Genomic DNA, 18,522 nt, shown 5'->3' with positions numbered 1-18,522 from the left:
GCCGTTCGAGGTTTCATCAGTTCTGGCTATATTTCAGCGAGAGATGGAAAATCTGTTGCGCGACCTTGACCATGTCGTAGTGTACTTTGATGATATTCTGGTCACAGGAACCAGTGACAAAGAGCATTGGGAAAATTTGGGCAGAGTGTTAGATCGCCTGAAGACCGCGGGACTGCGACTGAAGTTATCCAAATGCGAATTCATAAAACCAGAAGTCCAGTACTTGGGCCATATCATTAGTGCGGCTGGGCTGCGTCCAAACCCGGCTAAGACTGAAGCAGTGCTGGAAGCCCCCGCACCCCGAGCGGTCAAGGAACTTCATAGTTACCTCGGGTTGGTTAATTTTTACAGAAGGTTTTTGCCGAACCTTTCTGCCGTATTACAGCCGCTCAATAGTTTGTTGGCATCAGGAACACCATGGTGCTGGGAAACTGATGAAAAGCAGGCATTACGGAGAAGCAAGGAGCTATTGGCCTCTGCTGCTATATTGGCACACTTTGACCCAGGAAAGCCAACTGTGTTTGTCACTGATGCATCTCCCTTCGGGATTGGAGTAGTACTGGTGCAATGAGAGTCATCTGGAGAAAAGCGCCCCATTGGTTTTGCCTCCCGCAGCCTGGCAACCGCGGAGAAAAACTACAGCGAATTAGATAAAGAGGCATTGAGCCTTGTATTTGGCGCTACAAAGTTCAGGCAGTACTTATGGGGCCGGCGATTCGAAGCCGTCACAGATCACAAACCGCTGCTCGGCCTGCTCGCAGCAGACAAACCAGTTCCCGAATCCTGTTCTCCGAGAGTGCTAAGGTGGGCCTTGCTGTTGTCGGGGTACAGTTACGACCTGAAGTATAGGCCGGGTTCACAAATTGCACATGCCGATGGCTTAAGCCGGCTACCTCTGCCAACTGCCGAATTTGTTGTTGACTGCCCTGCCGAAGTGTTATTGCTGGAAGGAGTATACCCAGGGGTGCTGTCATACAATGCTGTTGCGGCAGCCACCTCCAGAGACCCGGTGCTGCCACAAGTAAAAGCAGCGTTGTGGTCAGGCTGCCAGATAAACCTAGGGTCAGAGGGAAGACCCTACGAGACGCGCTTTCATGAGATGAGCGTGCAAGGGAACTGTCTATTGTGGGGCAACAGAGTCATTGTTCCAAAATCCTTGCAAAAGGAAGTCCTCCAGCTGCTGCATGAGAGTCATCCAGGACTGTCCAAAATGAAGGCAGTTGCGCGTAGCCATGTGTGGTGGCCTAGCCTGGATAACGATATAGCGATAACCATTCAAAGGTGCCGTATTTGCCAGGAGCATCAAAGAGTGTCACGACCAGTGCCTGTCATGCCCTGGCCATTCCCGGAGAAACCGTGGTCACGGCTGCATGTGGACTATGCCGGTCCTTACAGGAAAACCTATTTTTTTATCGTAGTCGATGCGTTTTCGAAGTGGATTGAAGTGTTCCCGGTCTCTACACCCTCGGCTGAAGCAACTATTTCCTGCATGCGCATTATGTTCGAAAACCAAGGAATTCCAGATGTGGTCGTGTCGGATAATGGGCCAGCATTTACCAGTGAGCTTTACTCCACATTCATAAAAAAAAATGGGGTGAGGCGAATGCTGGTGCCGCCGTATCATCCAGCGTCAAACGAGGCTGCAGAGCGGGCCATGCAGACTGTCAAAAACAAGTTGCGGAAGGCTGGCCCTGGAAATATTCGCACTCAAATTCCCCGCATGCTCCTGACATACAGGTCAACGCCTCACGAGGTCACGGGTTGCTGTCCGTTGGAGCTGTTGTTGGGGCGGAAGCTGAGGACTGCGTTGCACCTGCTACACCAAGAACTCAGGACCAAGGTGCTACAGAAGCAACTTAAGCAGAAAATCAGATGCGGCCAAGGAACAAGACCCAGGGTTTTGGGCCACCCGGGTGACCAGATGTTCGCAAGGAACTTCCGTCCAGGACCTGCGTGGCTCCCTGCAGTCGTCACCGAACAACGCACTTCGTCCATGGATGTTCTACTGGAAGATGGACGGCGGTTAACTCAACATCTGGATCACATCCGCCAGGCCCCTGAGGAACTGAGTGCAGACAACCAAAAGTCAGGCAGCCCAGTATCTACCGGTCTTGCTCCAAGCTTGGACGTAGGTCAGACGCAGCTAACTGGTCTTGCTCCATGCTTGGACGTAGGTCAGAGGCAGCTATCTCTGGATCGTCTTCACGACACAGAGTCTAGGCAAGATCCCAGGGAAGACGTGGCAAGGGAACCGGAACTTGCTGTCACAGCACCCAGTACTCCTGTCCTGTGTCGAAGTACCAGAATTCGACGACCAGTATCGCGCTACGCACCTTAAACAATGGTTTGCAACCATTAATAAAGGGGGGAGGGATGTGATAAGATTAGTTTGCCATTCGGGCGCCCGGGGGCGTCAATGTTGCAAGGAAATAAATACGGCGCACATGACCAGCCAGTCAGTGTGGAACCCGCCAACGTACGTGTGTGTGATTCGGTCCAGCGACCGGCATGGCCCAGGACTATCCGGTTATCACAAGCATGAGTCGTGCGCTGGGCATAGACATGATGCTGCCTCTCCTGACTTGACAAGACGATGGGGGTAATGAGGAAGGTCTATCCTCGACACTGGATAGTGGTGGTGTTATGGATTGGCAACAGATTGTAGGGCGTTGCTCTTCAGGAAGATCAGAGGAAACATTGCAAGCAGATCTTGAAAACTCTGGCCGGCAACCTCCGAGGCCTCACTCGAAAGGACCTCCGAGGTCGCCGGCCAGTTCCCAGGCCTCTCACGCCGACATCCTTCATAACAAGGCGGCTATACTGCTTCTGTCAGGGTAGCAATGCTGGTTTCCCATGCCTTCGTGGCTAAGAGCCCCACAAAACAGTGCCAGCTCATTTTCTGGGATTTTCATTAGGGCTCAGGTCACGTGCCATGAGCGTTTCTCCGACCAATCTCGTACGTGAACGTGGCACGTGCCTCGTGCCCTCTTACTCATGACAGCTTGCGCTGGCTGGAACATGGCTGCGGAGTTCGGTGGCAACTGTGCAGCACCGGTCACTTGTCCACGTGTCCATGGTCACCGTGACGGCATCTAATGTAGACCTGCCATTGTTGCTGGTTTATTGTGAGGACAGAAGTGAGATGTCGAAGTCGCTTGTTCCATTCTTTTCCTGTTCGTTGTGTATTTTTTTGCGCTCTTAAACCTCAAGCCAAAGTAGAGCAGCGGTCGTGGTGTGAACCCAGCCAGAAGCATAGGAAAGTTCAAGGTGCCTCGCGCCACCAGCTACCGGAGCTCATCTCTGCCAGCTGGCCGCCACTAGGGCTGCGTTACACCTCGTAAACAATGCTTTAGACACAACACTATGATGTGTTGGTGCTGCAAATTTGCTGCCATTCGTTTTGGAGCGTCTTGAAAAATGAGTGTCGTGCAATACTTGTGTTGAACAGCCTGCTAAGTAACTATGTACGAAGTATACTTGTGCAGACTAGTAGCTCTGTCCAAAGTACACAAAAAGGGCTCGTACTTGCTTGGCAACTGAATATCCCCAAAGCTGTTGTTTTTGTGATCTTCGACTTTACTGTCCAATGCTTGTCTATGTTTTCACCATGGAGTTGTACCATTTAAAATCAGACGAGATCAAGACATGATCTCTACAGGTAGTGTTTTTACGAGAATTTTCTAGGAAATTAAAGTTTTGAGTTGTACGTGACACGAGTTAATTAGGCTAATTATTGCAGTGCAAGACTGTAAATTATACTGCGGTGTATGTGTACTTTTTACAATGTATACATTGACCCGCCGCGGTGGTCTAGTGGTTAAGGTACTCTGCTGCTGACCCGCAGGTCATCGGAATGAATCCCGGCTGCAGCGGCTGCATTTCCGATGGAGGCAGAAATGTTGTAGGCCTGTGTGCTCAGATTTAGATGCACGTTAAAAAACCCCAGGTGGTCTAAATTCCCGGAGCCCTCCACTATGGCGTCTCTCATAATCATATGGTGGTTTTGGGACGTTAAACCCCACATATCAATCAATCATATCAATCAATCAAACAATGTATACATTAAAGGTGTGCCTATTTATTTACGAAAGTTGTTGACTGTATGGTAAAGCGATTAGTAGAAAACTGCAATCACATGTTGAAGTGCACAAATGAGCTGGAATTGAGCAGGACCTTTAGATGCAATGCCACCAAAGCATGCTACCTCACTTATGAATGCTTCATAAAGATATCTCACAATGGTATATTTATCGATTGAGTGATGTGGTTAAGAGGTGTGCATTAGGAACCACAGTTTCTGCTTACAGGAGCTATCCGTAATTGCAACTAGTATTTTTGTTTTGGCAATATCAGCTTTACATAAGGGCGCACTGCATAATTTTTTAAGATTAGGTCAATACTAGTTGGATGTTGATGAAGTTTAATTTTTGGTAGCATTGCATCTATGCATTAGTCATTATAGTTTCGCTAACAGCATAAATTTTCCGGTGGCCACATACACACAAGATCTGCAAAATGTGGAAGCATCTGCGCCGCCTTTCCATGGAAGCAATCAAGATGCTTCACAGCCTGTGCACAATCTGGAAAGTGTCTAATAAAAGGAGTCAAGTACCAATGCCAAGCTTCTTTAGCTGTGTGCACCACAGGTGTACACTGGCAACTGGAAACAACTAGGACCAGTTCAAGCGGTTTATGGTCAAATTCCCAGTGAGGACAAGTTGCCAGTGTGTTCCAACTAGGAATAGCTCAAGTGGTTTATGATCGAATTCCCAGTGGGGACCAGTAGCCAATGGGTCACAGTTGGAACCTACTGGCAACTGGTCCTCACTGGGAATTTGACCATAAATTACTTGCAATATTCCCAGTTCTTTACGGTTAGAATACTTTCACCTGGGGGGGAGTAACAAGGCATCCCTTGCAGTTACACCAAAAAGGTAGAAATGGTTGTGGCAAATCACTTACTCCCCTAACAGAGCAACTTCGGTACACATCTCCCTCTTTACCTTCATAGAGTGTAGCAGTTGGGTCTAGAAAAATGAACAATGTTTATTATTTATTATTATTAAATAAACAATGTTTATTTTTCTAGACCCAACTACCCTATATACCCCGCTGACACAACAGTCAAAAACTGATGGAACCATAAGACAGTGGCTGTGTAGGACTTGTGAAAATAGCTCACGTCTTGGTGGCAAAAATACACAAGATAAGGTTTCAAAGGAAAATTACAGTGATTTAGTGAAAATATAGACTTAACGCAGTTCCCAACCGGACTAAAAAAAAATCGGCATGGAGATGGAACTGCATCTTGAGGCCAAGATGCGGCCTCGCCGGTGACCACTGCCGGTAACGCACTCCCTCACCAGCGAAGGATTGGCCACCCTGGTGCAGTATCTGGCCACTACCTCTCACATGCATACCTCAATTAACTCACAGCCCTCAGTCCCTAGCGGCTGCGAAGCAACTGATCACGGCGGCGATCAGATCTGTAACGCAGCAGAGGGTGCTAAGAATCTCTGGATCCGGACAGGTCGCCATTGAAACCTGAACTTGGCAACGTCTACCCTAAAACCTTATCTAGTGAGGCAAGTCTAGCTGTAGTATTCGAGGAGCTAAAGGGTATTAAATGGGATGTAATAGAACTCAGCTTAGAAGGACAGATGAGGCCTATACAGTGCTACAAAATGGGCACGTCCTTTGCTATCGGGGCTTGGCTGACAGAAGAGAACTGGGAGTGGGGTTTCTAATCCACAGAAACATAGCTGGCAACATAGAGAAATGCTATACCATTAATGAAAGGGTGGCAGGCATTGTAATTAAACTCAATAAGAGATACAAGATGAAGGTGGTACAGGCTTATGCGCCTACATCCAGCCATGATGACGCATCAGTTGAAAGGTTCTATGAAGACGTGGAATCGGCAATGAGTAAGTAAAAACACAGTACACTATACTGATGGGAGACTTCAATGCAAAGGTAGGAAAGAAGCAGGCTGGAGACCAGGCAGTAGGAGATTATGGCATCGGTACTGGAAATTCCAGAGGGGAGCTATTAGTAGAATTCGCAGAACGCAAGAATTTACGGATTTTTAATACCTTCTCCCGAGAGCGAGGAAATCGTAAGTGGACATGAAGGAGCCCTAATGGCGAAATTAGGAATGAAATAGACTTTGTAATGAGTGCACACCCAGGCATCGTGCAGGATGTGGAAGTGCTTGGCAAGATATGATGCAGTGACCATAGAATGGTACGGTCCCGAATTCACCTAGACTTGAAGAAGGAACGACAGAAACTGATATGCAAGAAGCCAATCAATGAGCTAGCACTGAGAGGGAAAGTACAGGAATTAAGAGTCTCGCCTCAGAACAGGTACTCAGCTCTTAATGAGGAAACCAACCTTAACGTAGATACAATGAATGATAATCTGATGAGTATCGTTACGAAGTTTGCAGTGGAAGTTGGAGGCACCATAGTTAGACAGGACAATGGCAAGCTTTCTCAGGAAACGAAGAATCTCATTAAAAAGCGTCAAAGCATAAAAGTCTCAAGTACAACAGACAAAATAGAACTGGCAGAGCTTTTGAAGTTGATTAATAAGCATAAGGTATCTGATGTAAGGAGGTATAACATGGAGAGAATTGAACATGCTCTGAAAAATGGAGGAAGCTTCAAAACAGTGAAGAGGAAACTTGAGATAGACAAATATCGGATGTATGCACTAAGGGACAAAGAAGGCAAAATAACTACCAACATGGATAGGATAGTTAAAATAGCGGAGAAGTTTTACAGAGATCTGTACAGCAGCGGGGACAACCACGACCTTAATATAAGAACTAGCAGTAGCCCAGTAATACTCCACCAGTAATGATAGTAGAAGTCACAAAAGCCTTGGAGAGCATGCAAAGAGGCAAAACTGCTAGTGAGGATCAGGTAACATCAGATCTGCTGAGTGTTAGAATAACTAGCGACCCTGTTTACGAGGTGTCTCCTGACGGGAAGAGTACCAGAATTTTGGAAGAATGCTAACATCATCTTAATACATAAGAAAGGAGATGACATAGACTAGAAGAATTAAAAGCGGATCAGCTAGCTCTCCGTAGTATACAAGCTATTTACAAAGGTAATTGCTAACAGAATTAAGACATTAGAATTCAATCAACCAAAGGAACAAGCAGGATTTCGAACAGGCTACTCAACAATCAACCATATTCAAACTATCAATCAGGTAATAGAGAAGTGTTCAGAATACAGCCAACCACTATACATAGCACTCATAGATTACCGGAAGGCGTTTGATTCAGTAGAAATATCAGCAGTCATGCAGACATTGCAGAATCGGGGCGTCGACGAAGCATATATAAACATCCTGGAAGAAATCTACAGGGGATCAACTGCCACCATAGTGCGTCAATAAAGAAAGCAACAGAATACCAATCAAGAAGGGTGTAAGGCAAGGGGATACAATCTCCCTAATGCTATTTACCGGGTGCTTACAGGAGGTTTTCAGAGGCCTAGATTGGGAACAGATTCCTAGGTATAAGAGTTAGTGGAGAGTGCTTTAGTAACCTGTGCTTTGGCAATGACATTGCATTGCTGAGTAACTCGGGGGACGAATTACAACTCATGATTACGGAGTCAGACAAGGAGAGTAGAAAAGTAAGTCTTAAAATTTATCTGCGGAAAACGAAAGTAATGTTCAACAACCTTGGAAGAAAGCAACGCTTTGAGATAGATAATGATGCACTTGAAGCCATAAAAGACTATGTCTACTTAAGACAAGTAACAACCGCGGAGCCGAACTACGAGATTGAAGTAACTAGAATAACCCTCTTTGTAAGTCTCCAGGTTTCTGCTTCGTAGCTAAGTACCAGCAAGATGCCGCTGGTACTTAGCCTTAGAGTGCTTGCCAAATGTGCTCCACCCCATTCCTATAAGAATGGGGTGGAGCACATTCAGCAAACACTCTCAAATCATGACAGGTAGATTGCCACTATCCCTCAAGAGGAAGGTATATAACAGCTGCACCTTGCCGGTACTTAGCGAGCAATGGAAAGGAAAATGGTAGGTGTAACCTTAAGAGACATGAAGAGAGCAGAGTGGATTAGGGAACAAGCCGGGGTTAAGGATATCATAGTTGAAATCAAGAAGAGGAAATGGACATGGGCGAGGCATGTAGCACGTAGACAAAAAAGCCACTGGTCATTAAGGTTAACTAACTGGATTTCTAGAGAAGGTAAGCGGGTTAGAGAGAGATAGAAGATTAGGTGGGGAGATGAGATTAAGAAGTTTGGGGGTATAAATTGGCTGCAGCAAGCATAGGGCCGAGTTGACTGGTGGAACATGGGAGAGGCCTTTGTCCTGCCTGCAATGGACGTAGTCAGGCTGATGATGATGATAAATGCTCTTCTGCAACTAATAGAAAAAACTGACTCTCTGCTTGAGCTTAAAGAAATAGTGGCAGAAATGCTTGACTGAAAAGCAGGAACTTTCAAAGTCTGAGAAGCCAGGTAAATGACCTTGAGCAGTAAGGATGCGGGCAAAGCCTTGAAATACGTGGGTTTCCCGCAACGATAAGGACTATTTGTTAAACATTGTCTTGCAGTATCCCTTGGAGTATATCTTGGAGTATCCTTCTGTTTAGCCCCTATGAGTGGACCAGATATTATTTACTCAGACAGGGCTCTTAAGAATATGCTTTCTATGCATGTCGCAGCGGATTGCAAGAACTGGGACGAGGTCCTACCTTTCGTCACTTATGCATTTAACACCGCACAACATCAAACTATTAGCTACACTCCATTCTTTTTTCTGGATGCTCGGCCGCCTCGTCATACACTCACTACCGTCTTCTCGTTTTTGGACCACCATGATTCCCGTATATCCAAGATCCTCTGCCGTGCAGAGAAAGCTTGACGTCTTGCTTACTTGCGCACTCTTAGTTCGAAAGATCGCGCAAAGGCACATTTTGACCGTCAACGTCGACACGTGACGTATAATCGCATAGACTTTGTGTTGGTGCAGATGCCAACTAGAAAACGCAGGTTGTGTGAAAAACTGCTGGCGTACTATGCGGGACCTTATGTTGTTTTAGACCGTATAAGCGATTTACCTTACCACGTAGTGCATCTTCATTCAAATGGCGGACAGTCTGCAAAGACTAAACTTGTTCATATAGCACGTTTGAAGCGCTTTATTCCCAGAGAGACCCTTTAACTTGCCCGGTGGGTTTCATCTGCGCGGAGGGAAATGTTACTGCATACGTGATTTGGATATGAGCCTCTGGGTAGCGGGGAACAGGGAGATTAGAGAAGAGAACATTCGACTAGCGAGAAAGGCCTCCCATGCGTGAAAATTTCGGGTCAACCAGTACGTCACAGCGGCATAAAATCTTTCCTAAATGTAACAATATTGAGAGCATACACAGTCTTCCTGCCAAATACGTACGTGATCCAACAATGACAGTCACATTTGTTGCAAATAATGAAAAAGAAAACTGGCTACAGAAAAGAAAGCGACAGCCGAGATTCAGGATCTAAAGTATGCTTCTAGGATAACCTAACCCCAAAAAACAAGCCTTTCCTTTGGTTGACACGGTGCTCAGATTTGGGTGCACGTTAAAGAACCCCAGGTGGTCAAAATTTCCGGAGCCCTCCACTACGGCGTCTCTCATAATCATATCGTGGTTTTGGGACGTTAAATCCCACAAATCAATCAATCAATTTGGTTGACACGCACAAAGGCTTCTGATATGGGATATCACTAAGTATGGCAGAAAGACAGAAAAATCATGGTGTGTAGAGAACCTGATAAACCAGTTTTGCGTGTGTCTAACAAGGCTGACCTTTCTTTGCTCACAAATGCTCAGTTAGAAATGGCCGATCAAGTTAGCCAGACCTTGCCAGCAAACATTATGCTGCTTGAAAGTTACTCTTAGATGCAAACACCACGTGATTACGATACATTACCACAATCATAGATAACTATTCATGTAATAGTGGCTATTACAGTGCAGCAGAACTTCAAGTACATGCGTTGCCCTCAGTCAGCGATTTAGGCAGGCTTTGCTCTACATTTCCTTCAAATGCAAGAAGCCTGAGTAACAAAGTGGATGACGTCACAATTAGACTTGTGTGAATATTGGAATGCTTGAAATATTTGAACAATCAGTAGAGTATTCGAATTCATTTCAATTTGAATTTATATTCTTCAAAATTTCAAAGTATTCACAATGAATGAATATGTGTACATTCGTCCGCATGTCCCGTTGTGAAGGTGGTTTCACTGCGGTGTAGGGCTGCTAGGCCGTGACAGCATCTGTCCAGGAGAAGTCCGCTCTACACTCAAATCAATTCATCATTTATTAATGCTTATGTCGGCTTGTATGCTCTAAGTATAATAAATTTTAATATATTACATATTTGACAGGCTTTTATCACTTAAATCCAGCAAAAGTCAAATCCTGCTACAACTCAAAGTTGTTTCAACTTCCTTCGAATGAAAAAAATGGCATTTGTATAGAGGCCCTATATTTTCTTTTTTAAATATTGTGCAAGTTGGCCAAGTCATGATAAATATGCCCATTTTTCTCTACATGTCATACATGCTATTCGAGTTCGATTAGAAATTATTCGATCAATATGACTATTCAATTCGAAATTATTCGACCAATATCACTATTCAAACAAGCCTAGTCACATTGTATCTTGACTCATGTGAGCATAAATGTGACATACCTGCCTTTACTGAAACCTGGTTCAGGAATTGTGCTAACACCGTCGAAATTGATGGCTATGTTGATTTGTCTGTATGCAGAAAGAACAGAGTTGGTGGTGGCGTCTCACTGTATACCATGCATTTCAATCTGTTGAAGGACAGATGTTCGCTTCATACCCATTTTAAATTGTCACCGCAGAGGTGTATGGCATTACGACGAGGATAGTGTACCGACCCCTTTCCGGTAATGAAAATGATTTTCTTGTGCATATGAATAAAGTACTTCCTGATGTAACTAGTAAAGGAAAATCTGTCATAGTACTGGGAGATTTCAATATCGATATGCAGTCTGATTCTTCATCAAAAAGAAGTCTCCTTGACGTAATGTCTTGCTATGATTGTGCTGACATTATTATTGTTCCTAGTTGTTTTACTGCTGACAGTTCAACTGCAATATATCTGTGTTTCAATCTTCTGCCTTCTGACGTGCACTCGGGCATTATAATATATAATTTGAGTGATCATTTGCCTTCCTTCGTTGTGTTTCCACATATTAAGAAAGTTCTGCCAAAACCATCGCCAGTCTTGTACAAAAAAATTAATGACAATACATTGCAACGTCTTCGGAGCTTAAGGCAAGAAGATTGGACGGACATACATAGTGAGAGTAACCTGAAAATTAGTTACGCGATTTTCATAGAAAATTTTTAAAAGTGTATAATAAGGCGTTCCCGCTGGTTAGCTACGTTAAATTTAAGAAGTCTAGAAAACCTCCGATAAATAAAGAATTGCACAAGTGAATTATTAGCAAAAATAAACTTTATGCTTATCCATAAAGTATAGAGTCGTAAATAGTTTTAAGCTTTGAAGCAAACGTAAATAAACTATCATCCAATATAAAAAAAAAGCGATGGATGACTACTATATGAAAGTATTTTCTAACTGACTTACCCCAAAAAAATATGGAAAGCATATAACAGCCTCATGTGCAAAACAAACAAGCAATCTTTACATAAAATAGAAGGAGATAGGGTATATTCTGACATTCCCTAGTCGAATAAACTTAATGAAGACTTTCCCTCTATTGGGGAAGGAAGTACATTCAGAAGGATGATGTTTTATTATATTTGAAACATAAATGATTCAAAACTATTTTTATTTCGCCTACATCACCTAACGAAATAGCATAGTTAATTTCGATATTATGCAACAACTTCTTGACTAGAATTGATGGTATTTAACCACAGGCACTCAAGTACGATGCAGATATAGTAGCTCTGGCACCTTCACATATTTGAAACGAAATGCTAACCATAGGAATCTTTCCTGATAAGCTGAAAATATAACGAGTCTCTGTTATACACAAAGGAGGTGATCGAAACTGATTTTCGAATTATGATTTTTTTCATTTTTAAAATGGAGCTCAATGCACACAAAACAAAGTTAATATAATTCAGGCCGAAAAACAAGATTATAAACAATGAACCCATTAGTATTATGTACTTTTCTAAATAGTGTTTTATTACCTGTGGACTTTAAAGGATTTTTTGGGCATAACTTTTAATGATATGCTAACTTGGGCAGATAATGTTAATCATGTGTGTTATATAAAGTTTCCAGTTCTGTTGGCATATTATACAAAATGAGAAATTTGTTACCATTATGGTTCAAGAAAAAATTCAGGGTGTTTACGGATTTGTTATTTCTAAATTCCCTGACTTTTACAGATTTTCCATGATGATTAAAAGCAAATTCCATGACTGCCACGTCTGCTTGGAAAAGAGTGCACTGAAAACAAACCCTCGAGTGGTAAAAAAAAATCAGGCGCTCCATATAGAACAATAAACATATTTACCAGATGCCCTCAGAATGTACTGAGCGCATGCGGTAAATGTGAAAAACTATGTATATCTGGGTGAAATAAAAACCCTGAGCTAAGCAGTCAGCATGTCAGCTGTTTGATGCTCAGAAGAACCACGAAGCAAACACACCAATCAAAGGTAACCAGAGATGAAAGTTTGAAGGAGCCTGCAATAGTTTAACATCACAGTCAAAGCTGCTAGAAAACGTAGAAGTGGTGTGATCTCGCAGCATCTGTGTAAAATGAGGACACGGGAGCCTGGCCAATTCTACAACTGGAGTATGATCTAGTTTACTATAATGGCTATAGCCCACGCCACTTAGGATTTGGATCAGATTGAATTAAATTAGACCGACCTGAAATGCTGTATTTACTGCCTCATCTATTTAGGATGTGGATTGGATTAGATCTGATTCAACCTAGATTGCTGCATTTACTATTGATTTGCATCACCACCTAATTTGCGCACCTCTAAAACATACTTTTCAGCAAAAAAAAAAAACGAATAACTACTACTCCCGTATTCTGTGTACCTTGCCTTGACAACGAGTAACGACAGCGTTGCAAGAACAGAGCCATACTGCAAAATTTTCTTTCTTTTCTTTTTCTGACAAGCACATGCATGTTTGTATTTTGTGTTTCTGGGTTCGGACACTTGAAGTGCGACGGAAGTCTTCGGACAGCTGCAATGAAAGCTGGGGACAGCATTTCCGAAGATTGAATATGTAGTGGCAGAATATGTGGTGTGGAATATGTGGTGAATATGTGGTGGCTACATGATACACATGTAGGACGCAATTTCCACTGGCATTTACGCAAGGACACGCCTTCTTCTGTGCGAAGCTAGACGCTCCCCACAACACGCCGGTTTCGTTCCCCATCTCCTGGTCGCACGTCACCTCCCCACCTCCGGGAAACTGGGTGGTGGAGGTGAGGTCGCCGAACATTCTTCACTACATCCGCCTATGCCTCCACCCGTTTTTATGATGCAAAATAGGATCCCCGTGATTATTGATAGACTTCCTACGATGGCTTTGATAGATACTGGAGCAGCTGTTCCAGTGATGAGTCTCAACTTCGAATTGCGGCTAGGACATAAAGTGATGTTTCACTGGGACAGTTGTGCATTATTTCGTGCAGTGAGCGGGAGACACTGTGCCCGATCGGTGTGTGTGTTGTTAGTGTCACTTCGGGTGACAAAGTCTTCGAGGCTGAATTCGCTGTCCTGACCAGCTCCAACCATGACATCATCTTGGGGATCGATTTTCTACGCGAGTGCGGGGCTACTGTAGATCGCGGTGCTGGCATGATTATGCTATCGGCATTTACTGACGATCCTAGACGCTGTCAAGGATCTATCACCGTCATTGAGGATGTTGTCTTGCCGCCCAACTCGATGAAGACCGTACGCGTTGACGCCTCTGCATTGGACACCGGAAAGTTTGATGTTCTTGTGGAGCCCATTCCTCTCAATTGCGCCAAGAAAAATTTGCTCGTTCCACATTGTGTTCTGTCAATCAGTGATAGGCGATCGGCCTTATTGGTGTCAAACTATTCAAATGAACCTGTCATGCTACCCTGCGGAATGCGACTCGCCCTCTTCGAACAAAATGCGACCAGTTTTATTGCATCTTTATTCGACGAGAGCGTAGATCCTATTCGTGCAACGTACCATACAGAAGCCAACTTTCTGAGTATGGTAAGCAAGCCCCTATCATCAGAAAAACGTCAAGCTTTGGTCGAAGTCCTTGCGAAGCACGCTACTATATTCGACTTTGCCCAGAATAAAGAGCAAATAAGTGTACCCGAGTCACGTACTCGCCATGGGATTGACATAGGATCCGCTCACCCTATACGGCAGAAACCATGCCGTGTCTCATCTGCGGAGGGCAAGGTCATTGCTCAACAGGTAGAAGAGACGTTGAAGAAAAGGGTTATCCAAGAGTCGTGTAGCCCATGGGCTGCCCCTGTGGATCTTGTCCAAAAGAAGGATGGTACATGGCGATTATGGGTGGATTACAGACGGCTCAGCTCTGTTACTAAAAAGGATGTCTACCCGCTACCCAGGATTGATGATGTCATCGATTGTTTACATTCGGCATTGTACTTCTCCACCGTGGATTTGAGATCTGGTTATTGGCAAATCCCCATGCACCCGAATGACAAAGAGAAAACGGCCTTCATAACCCCAGATGGTCTATTTGAATTCAATGTAATGCCATTTGGCCTATGCAACGCTCCAGCCACGTTTGAGCGCTTCATGGACTCTGTGTTACGTGGACTAAAGTGGGAAGTTTGTCTTTGCTACATGGATGACATTATAATTTTTGGCCGTACATTCGATGAACACAACCATCGTCTAGACATTGTTCTCACCTGCCTTGAGAGAGCTAAGCTCACCCTGAATTCTAAGAAGTGTCACTTCGGCAGCCGTGAGACTCTCATTCTCGGTCACCTGGTGGACAAGCATGGCGTTCGACCCGACCCCCAGAAAGTCGCTGGAGTCAGCAGCTTCAAACAACCTCAGTCGGTAAGAGAGTTGCGAAGCTTTTTGGGCCTATGCTCGTACTTCCGTCGCTTCGTGCCCAGGTTCGCCGACCTCGCTTACCCTTTGAGTTCCCTACTCAGCAAGAACGCACCTTTTTGGTGGTCAGCGGAATGCGAGTCGTCTTTTTCGCAACTCAAGTTTGTTCTTATGTCCGGGCCTGTACTTCGTCACTATGACCCATCTGCTGCCACAAAAGTTCATACCGACGCCAGTGGTGTAGATATCGGCGCCGATTTGGTCCAACGCCATGGAGCTGCTGAACACGTCTTTGCCTATGCCAGTCGCTGTTTAAGTAAACCGGAGCGAAACTATACTGTCACAGAGCAGGAATGTCTCACGGTAATATTCGCCATGCACAAGTTTCGCCCTTATATCTATGGACGCTGATTCTCGATTGTCACGGACCACCATTCTTTATGTTGCCTTATGTTGGCTCACTGGACTACGGGACCCATCTGGTCATCTTGCTCATTGGGCATTACGATTGCAAGAACACGACTTTGAAGTCTGTTACAAGAGCGGTTGTCGTCATGCCGACGCCGATTGCCTTTCCGACTTCCCCTTCCGACAACCGAGTGTGACGCTGACAACTTTCATGAATATTTGGCTGTAGTGGATATTCCGTTTCCTGACCTAACAACTTTTCGAGCAAAGGAACGCAATGACAACACTCTCGCTTCTTTCTTTATTTCTGGAACGAACGGTCAACATGGTTTTGTCCTAAAGAATGGCATTCTTTACAAAAAGAATTATTCCGGCGTAGGTCCTCGCCTACTTCTAGTTGTGCCGACAAGTTTACGACAACACGTACTTCGAGCAATGCACGACGACCCGACATCTGGCCATATGGGTTTTTCTAGGACATTTTATCGCAAGCAAGAACGCTTCTTCTAGCAGAAGATGCGTAAAAGTGTGACTGCATACATTGCGAGCGGTGAGCAATGTCAACGCCACAAGCGTCCTACAACTCCGCCAGCCGCACTACTTCATCCCATAGCACCCCCGAGTTCACCATTTGACGTCGTAGGTGTTGACCTGCTCGACCCTTTTCCACGATCAATGAACGGCAACCGATGGATTATTGTGGGCGTTGACCACCTTACACGTTACGCCGAAACTGCGGCGATTCCAGCGGCAAAGGCCATTCAAGTTTCACAGTTCATGCTGTCGCACGTTATATTACGCCATGGATCCCCCCATGTCATCATCAGTGATCGCGGGCGGCAATTTGTTGCCGATGTAGTTGAAGACCTCCTTCGTCTTGCTTCGTGCCATTTTCGTCACACTACTCTGTATCACCCGCAGGCTAATGGTTTGACGGAACGAACTAATAGGGCTCTTCTCAACATGATTTCCATGTATGCTGATTCTGGACCCAAAACATGGGACGCGATTTTGCCATTTATAACTTTCACCTACAACACTGCAGAGCACAAAACAACGAGATACAGTCCATTTCATCTGCTCTATGCATGCCAACTCCGCACAGCTCTTGACACTATCCTTCCTTTTTTCCGAGACTGATCAACCTACTCTCGCCGAAACTATTTGCCGCGCAGAAGAGGCCCGGCGCATCGCCTGTCTTCGAACTTTCGTCTCCCAGAAACGCTCCAAGAACCGTTACGACAGAAGTCACCGGCACGTATTGTTTGAGAAAGGGGATTTGGTGTGGCTTTGAACGCCGCTTCGCAAGCGCGGCCTCTGCCAAAAGTTTCTAGCCAATTACACCAGTCCCTTTGTTGTCCTTGAACATCTCAGCGATGTCACGTACGTGATATCTCAGCTGTTGTCAACTGGCCGCCGCTCAAGCAAGACCAACGTCGTTCATGTTGCCCGTTTAAAACGCTATCATCATCGCAACAAAGCCTAACTCGCCCGGTGGGCATCGTCTGCTAAGAGGGAATTGCTACGATACTGAGGGGACGCGTGGAAGTGGAGAACGAGGTTGGCACGAGCAGTGATCGGCCAGATCGCTGGACTCTCGTATTCATCATCTCCTTTAAATAAAGGCATCTCACCGTAACAATATTAATATTAATAATAAAAGGCATGAGTACCCTGGCAAGCTTCTGCTGACGGCAGTTCTAGCCTAGATAGACCAGACGGCCTTCAAGTCAAGCTGGAATTGTAGCCTAGACAAACATGTATGAATTTATAGATGTGGGTAATGTTTCTGTTCGAAAGTCAGGTATGCCGTGTGACATGTAAAAGCAACACATATGAAAATAGTGGATGCACCAACAAGGAAGCTACGGAATTCTTTAGCTAATGTGAAGAACAATTTGCCGAGCTGGGATGTCCTTGGTTTTGTTTATGCCATAGGCTGCCACAATTGTGACAACCAGTACATAAGTGAAACTGGCAATTTCAAGAAAACAGTTAAACACGGATATGGCACAACGAAACAACACGTGGCCTCGACTGTCCTCGCTTAACACGTGGAATCTACAGACCACCAAATAGACTGGTCAAATGCATGTGTTCTGAACAAAAAAAAAAAAAAAAACAGCATCTTCCCACAGGGGGGAACTGTAGTAAATGCGTCACAGAGTGGTGGTGGTGTCGCGTGAATGTTGCGTAATTAGATATGATTTAAGAATGCATAATTGTTATTTTGTCTTGAATATTCCTATTCGTATTTATTGAATGAAGGAGAAGCGTTGCTTTCAACAAGTAATAGGACACTGATGTTGGGTTGTGCCCCACTGCTCGTTCAAAATACTGTCAAGGTCGCTGAATAAAAGACTGTTTTTATTTAGCAGCTGTGGCACTGTTGCTTCCATCGCCTCTACCCGAGTCAAGAAAAGCGTCCAGTTAAGCGAAAACCAAGTAATGGCGCCCTTGACTGGATTAATAACACCCAATCAAGTGCCGACATTTATAGGGTGGCCAGTGAACAGTTGTGCAGCAAGAGCAGTCAGTATTCACTAGCAGACGCTGCCTGCATCGGCCCTGCGAGGCAAGAGAGGGAGGGGGGGAACGACAGTTGGCACAAGGCGCGAGCATGCGGCACGAGACACAAGCATGCGCAGTAAGGGTGTAGACACCACCAACAATGCTGGATTTGCGAGTAGGTATGACTATAAAATGCTTCGCATCTAAAAGAAGCTTGCATCATGCCTGCACCTGGATCCAGATACAGATGACTATACATACGCTGAACAGGAGTGATGAGACGCTTCTGACAATGTACTCTCGCTGCTTACGTCATGTATTTAGGCCTACTTAAGTGAGCTGTTCCTTTCTTATGGCTTTTATTCTAACCAAGGCTCACTCCCATATCGGGTGCCGAAACGTCAGCAAACTTTGCGTTCCTTGAGTCAGTGTATCCTTCCGCACTTACACTAAGAAGCAACAGTTATGCACTGTCTTTTTTTTTTTTTCACACCTCTCCTAGCAGC

The 18,522-nt window shown here is 44.9% G+C and overlaps 1 protein-coding gene across 13 annotated transcripts in view; it reads right to left on the bottom strand.

Moving 5' to 3' along the window:
* Positions 1-18,522, bottom strand: part of LOC119178046 (uncharacterized) — an 831,732-nt gene that overhangs the window by 134,726 nt on the left and 678,484 nt on the right. The window contains exon 24 of one of the 13 annotated variants that reach the window (XM_075869310.1): positions 17,851-18,073. The exons of the other annotated variants lie outside the window; for them this stretch is intronic. Within the exon in view, the coding sequence (XP_075725425.1) occupies positions 17,972-18,073 (102 nt within the window). The 3' untranslated portion in view covers positions 17,851-17,971. Of the gene's footprint in view, positions 1-17,850; positions 18,074-18,522 lie in introns of those variants that run through there. 13 annotated transcript variants of the gene reach the window in all.

This window comes from Rhipicephalus microplus, chromosome 1 (assembly GCF_043290135.1).
Source record: "Rhipicephalus microplus isolate Deutch F79 chromosome 1, USDA_Rmic, whole genome shotgun sequence".
NCBI lineage: Eukaryota > Metazoa > Arthropoda > Arachnida > Ixodida > Ixodidae > Rhipicephalus > Rhipicephalus microplus.
Note: the sequence above shows the minus strand (reverse complement) of the source record. Positions and strands in the feature narration are given on the sequence as shown.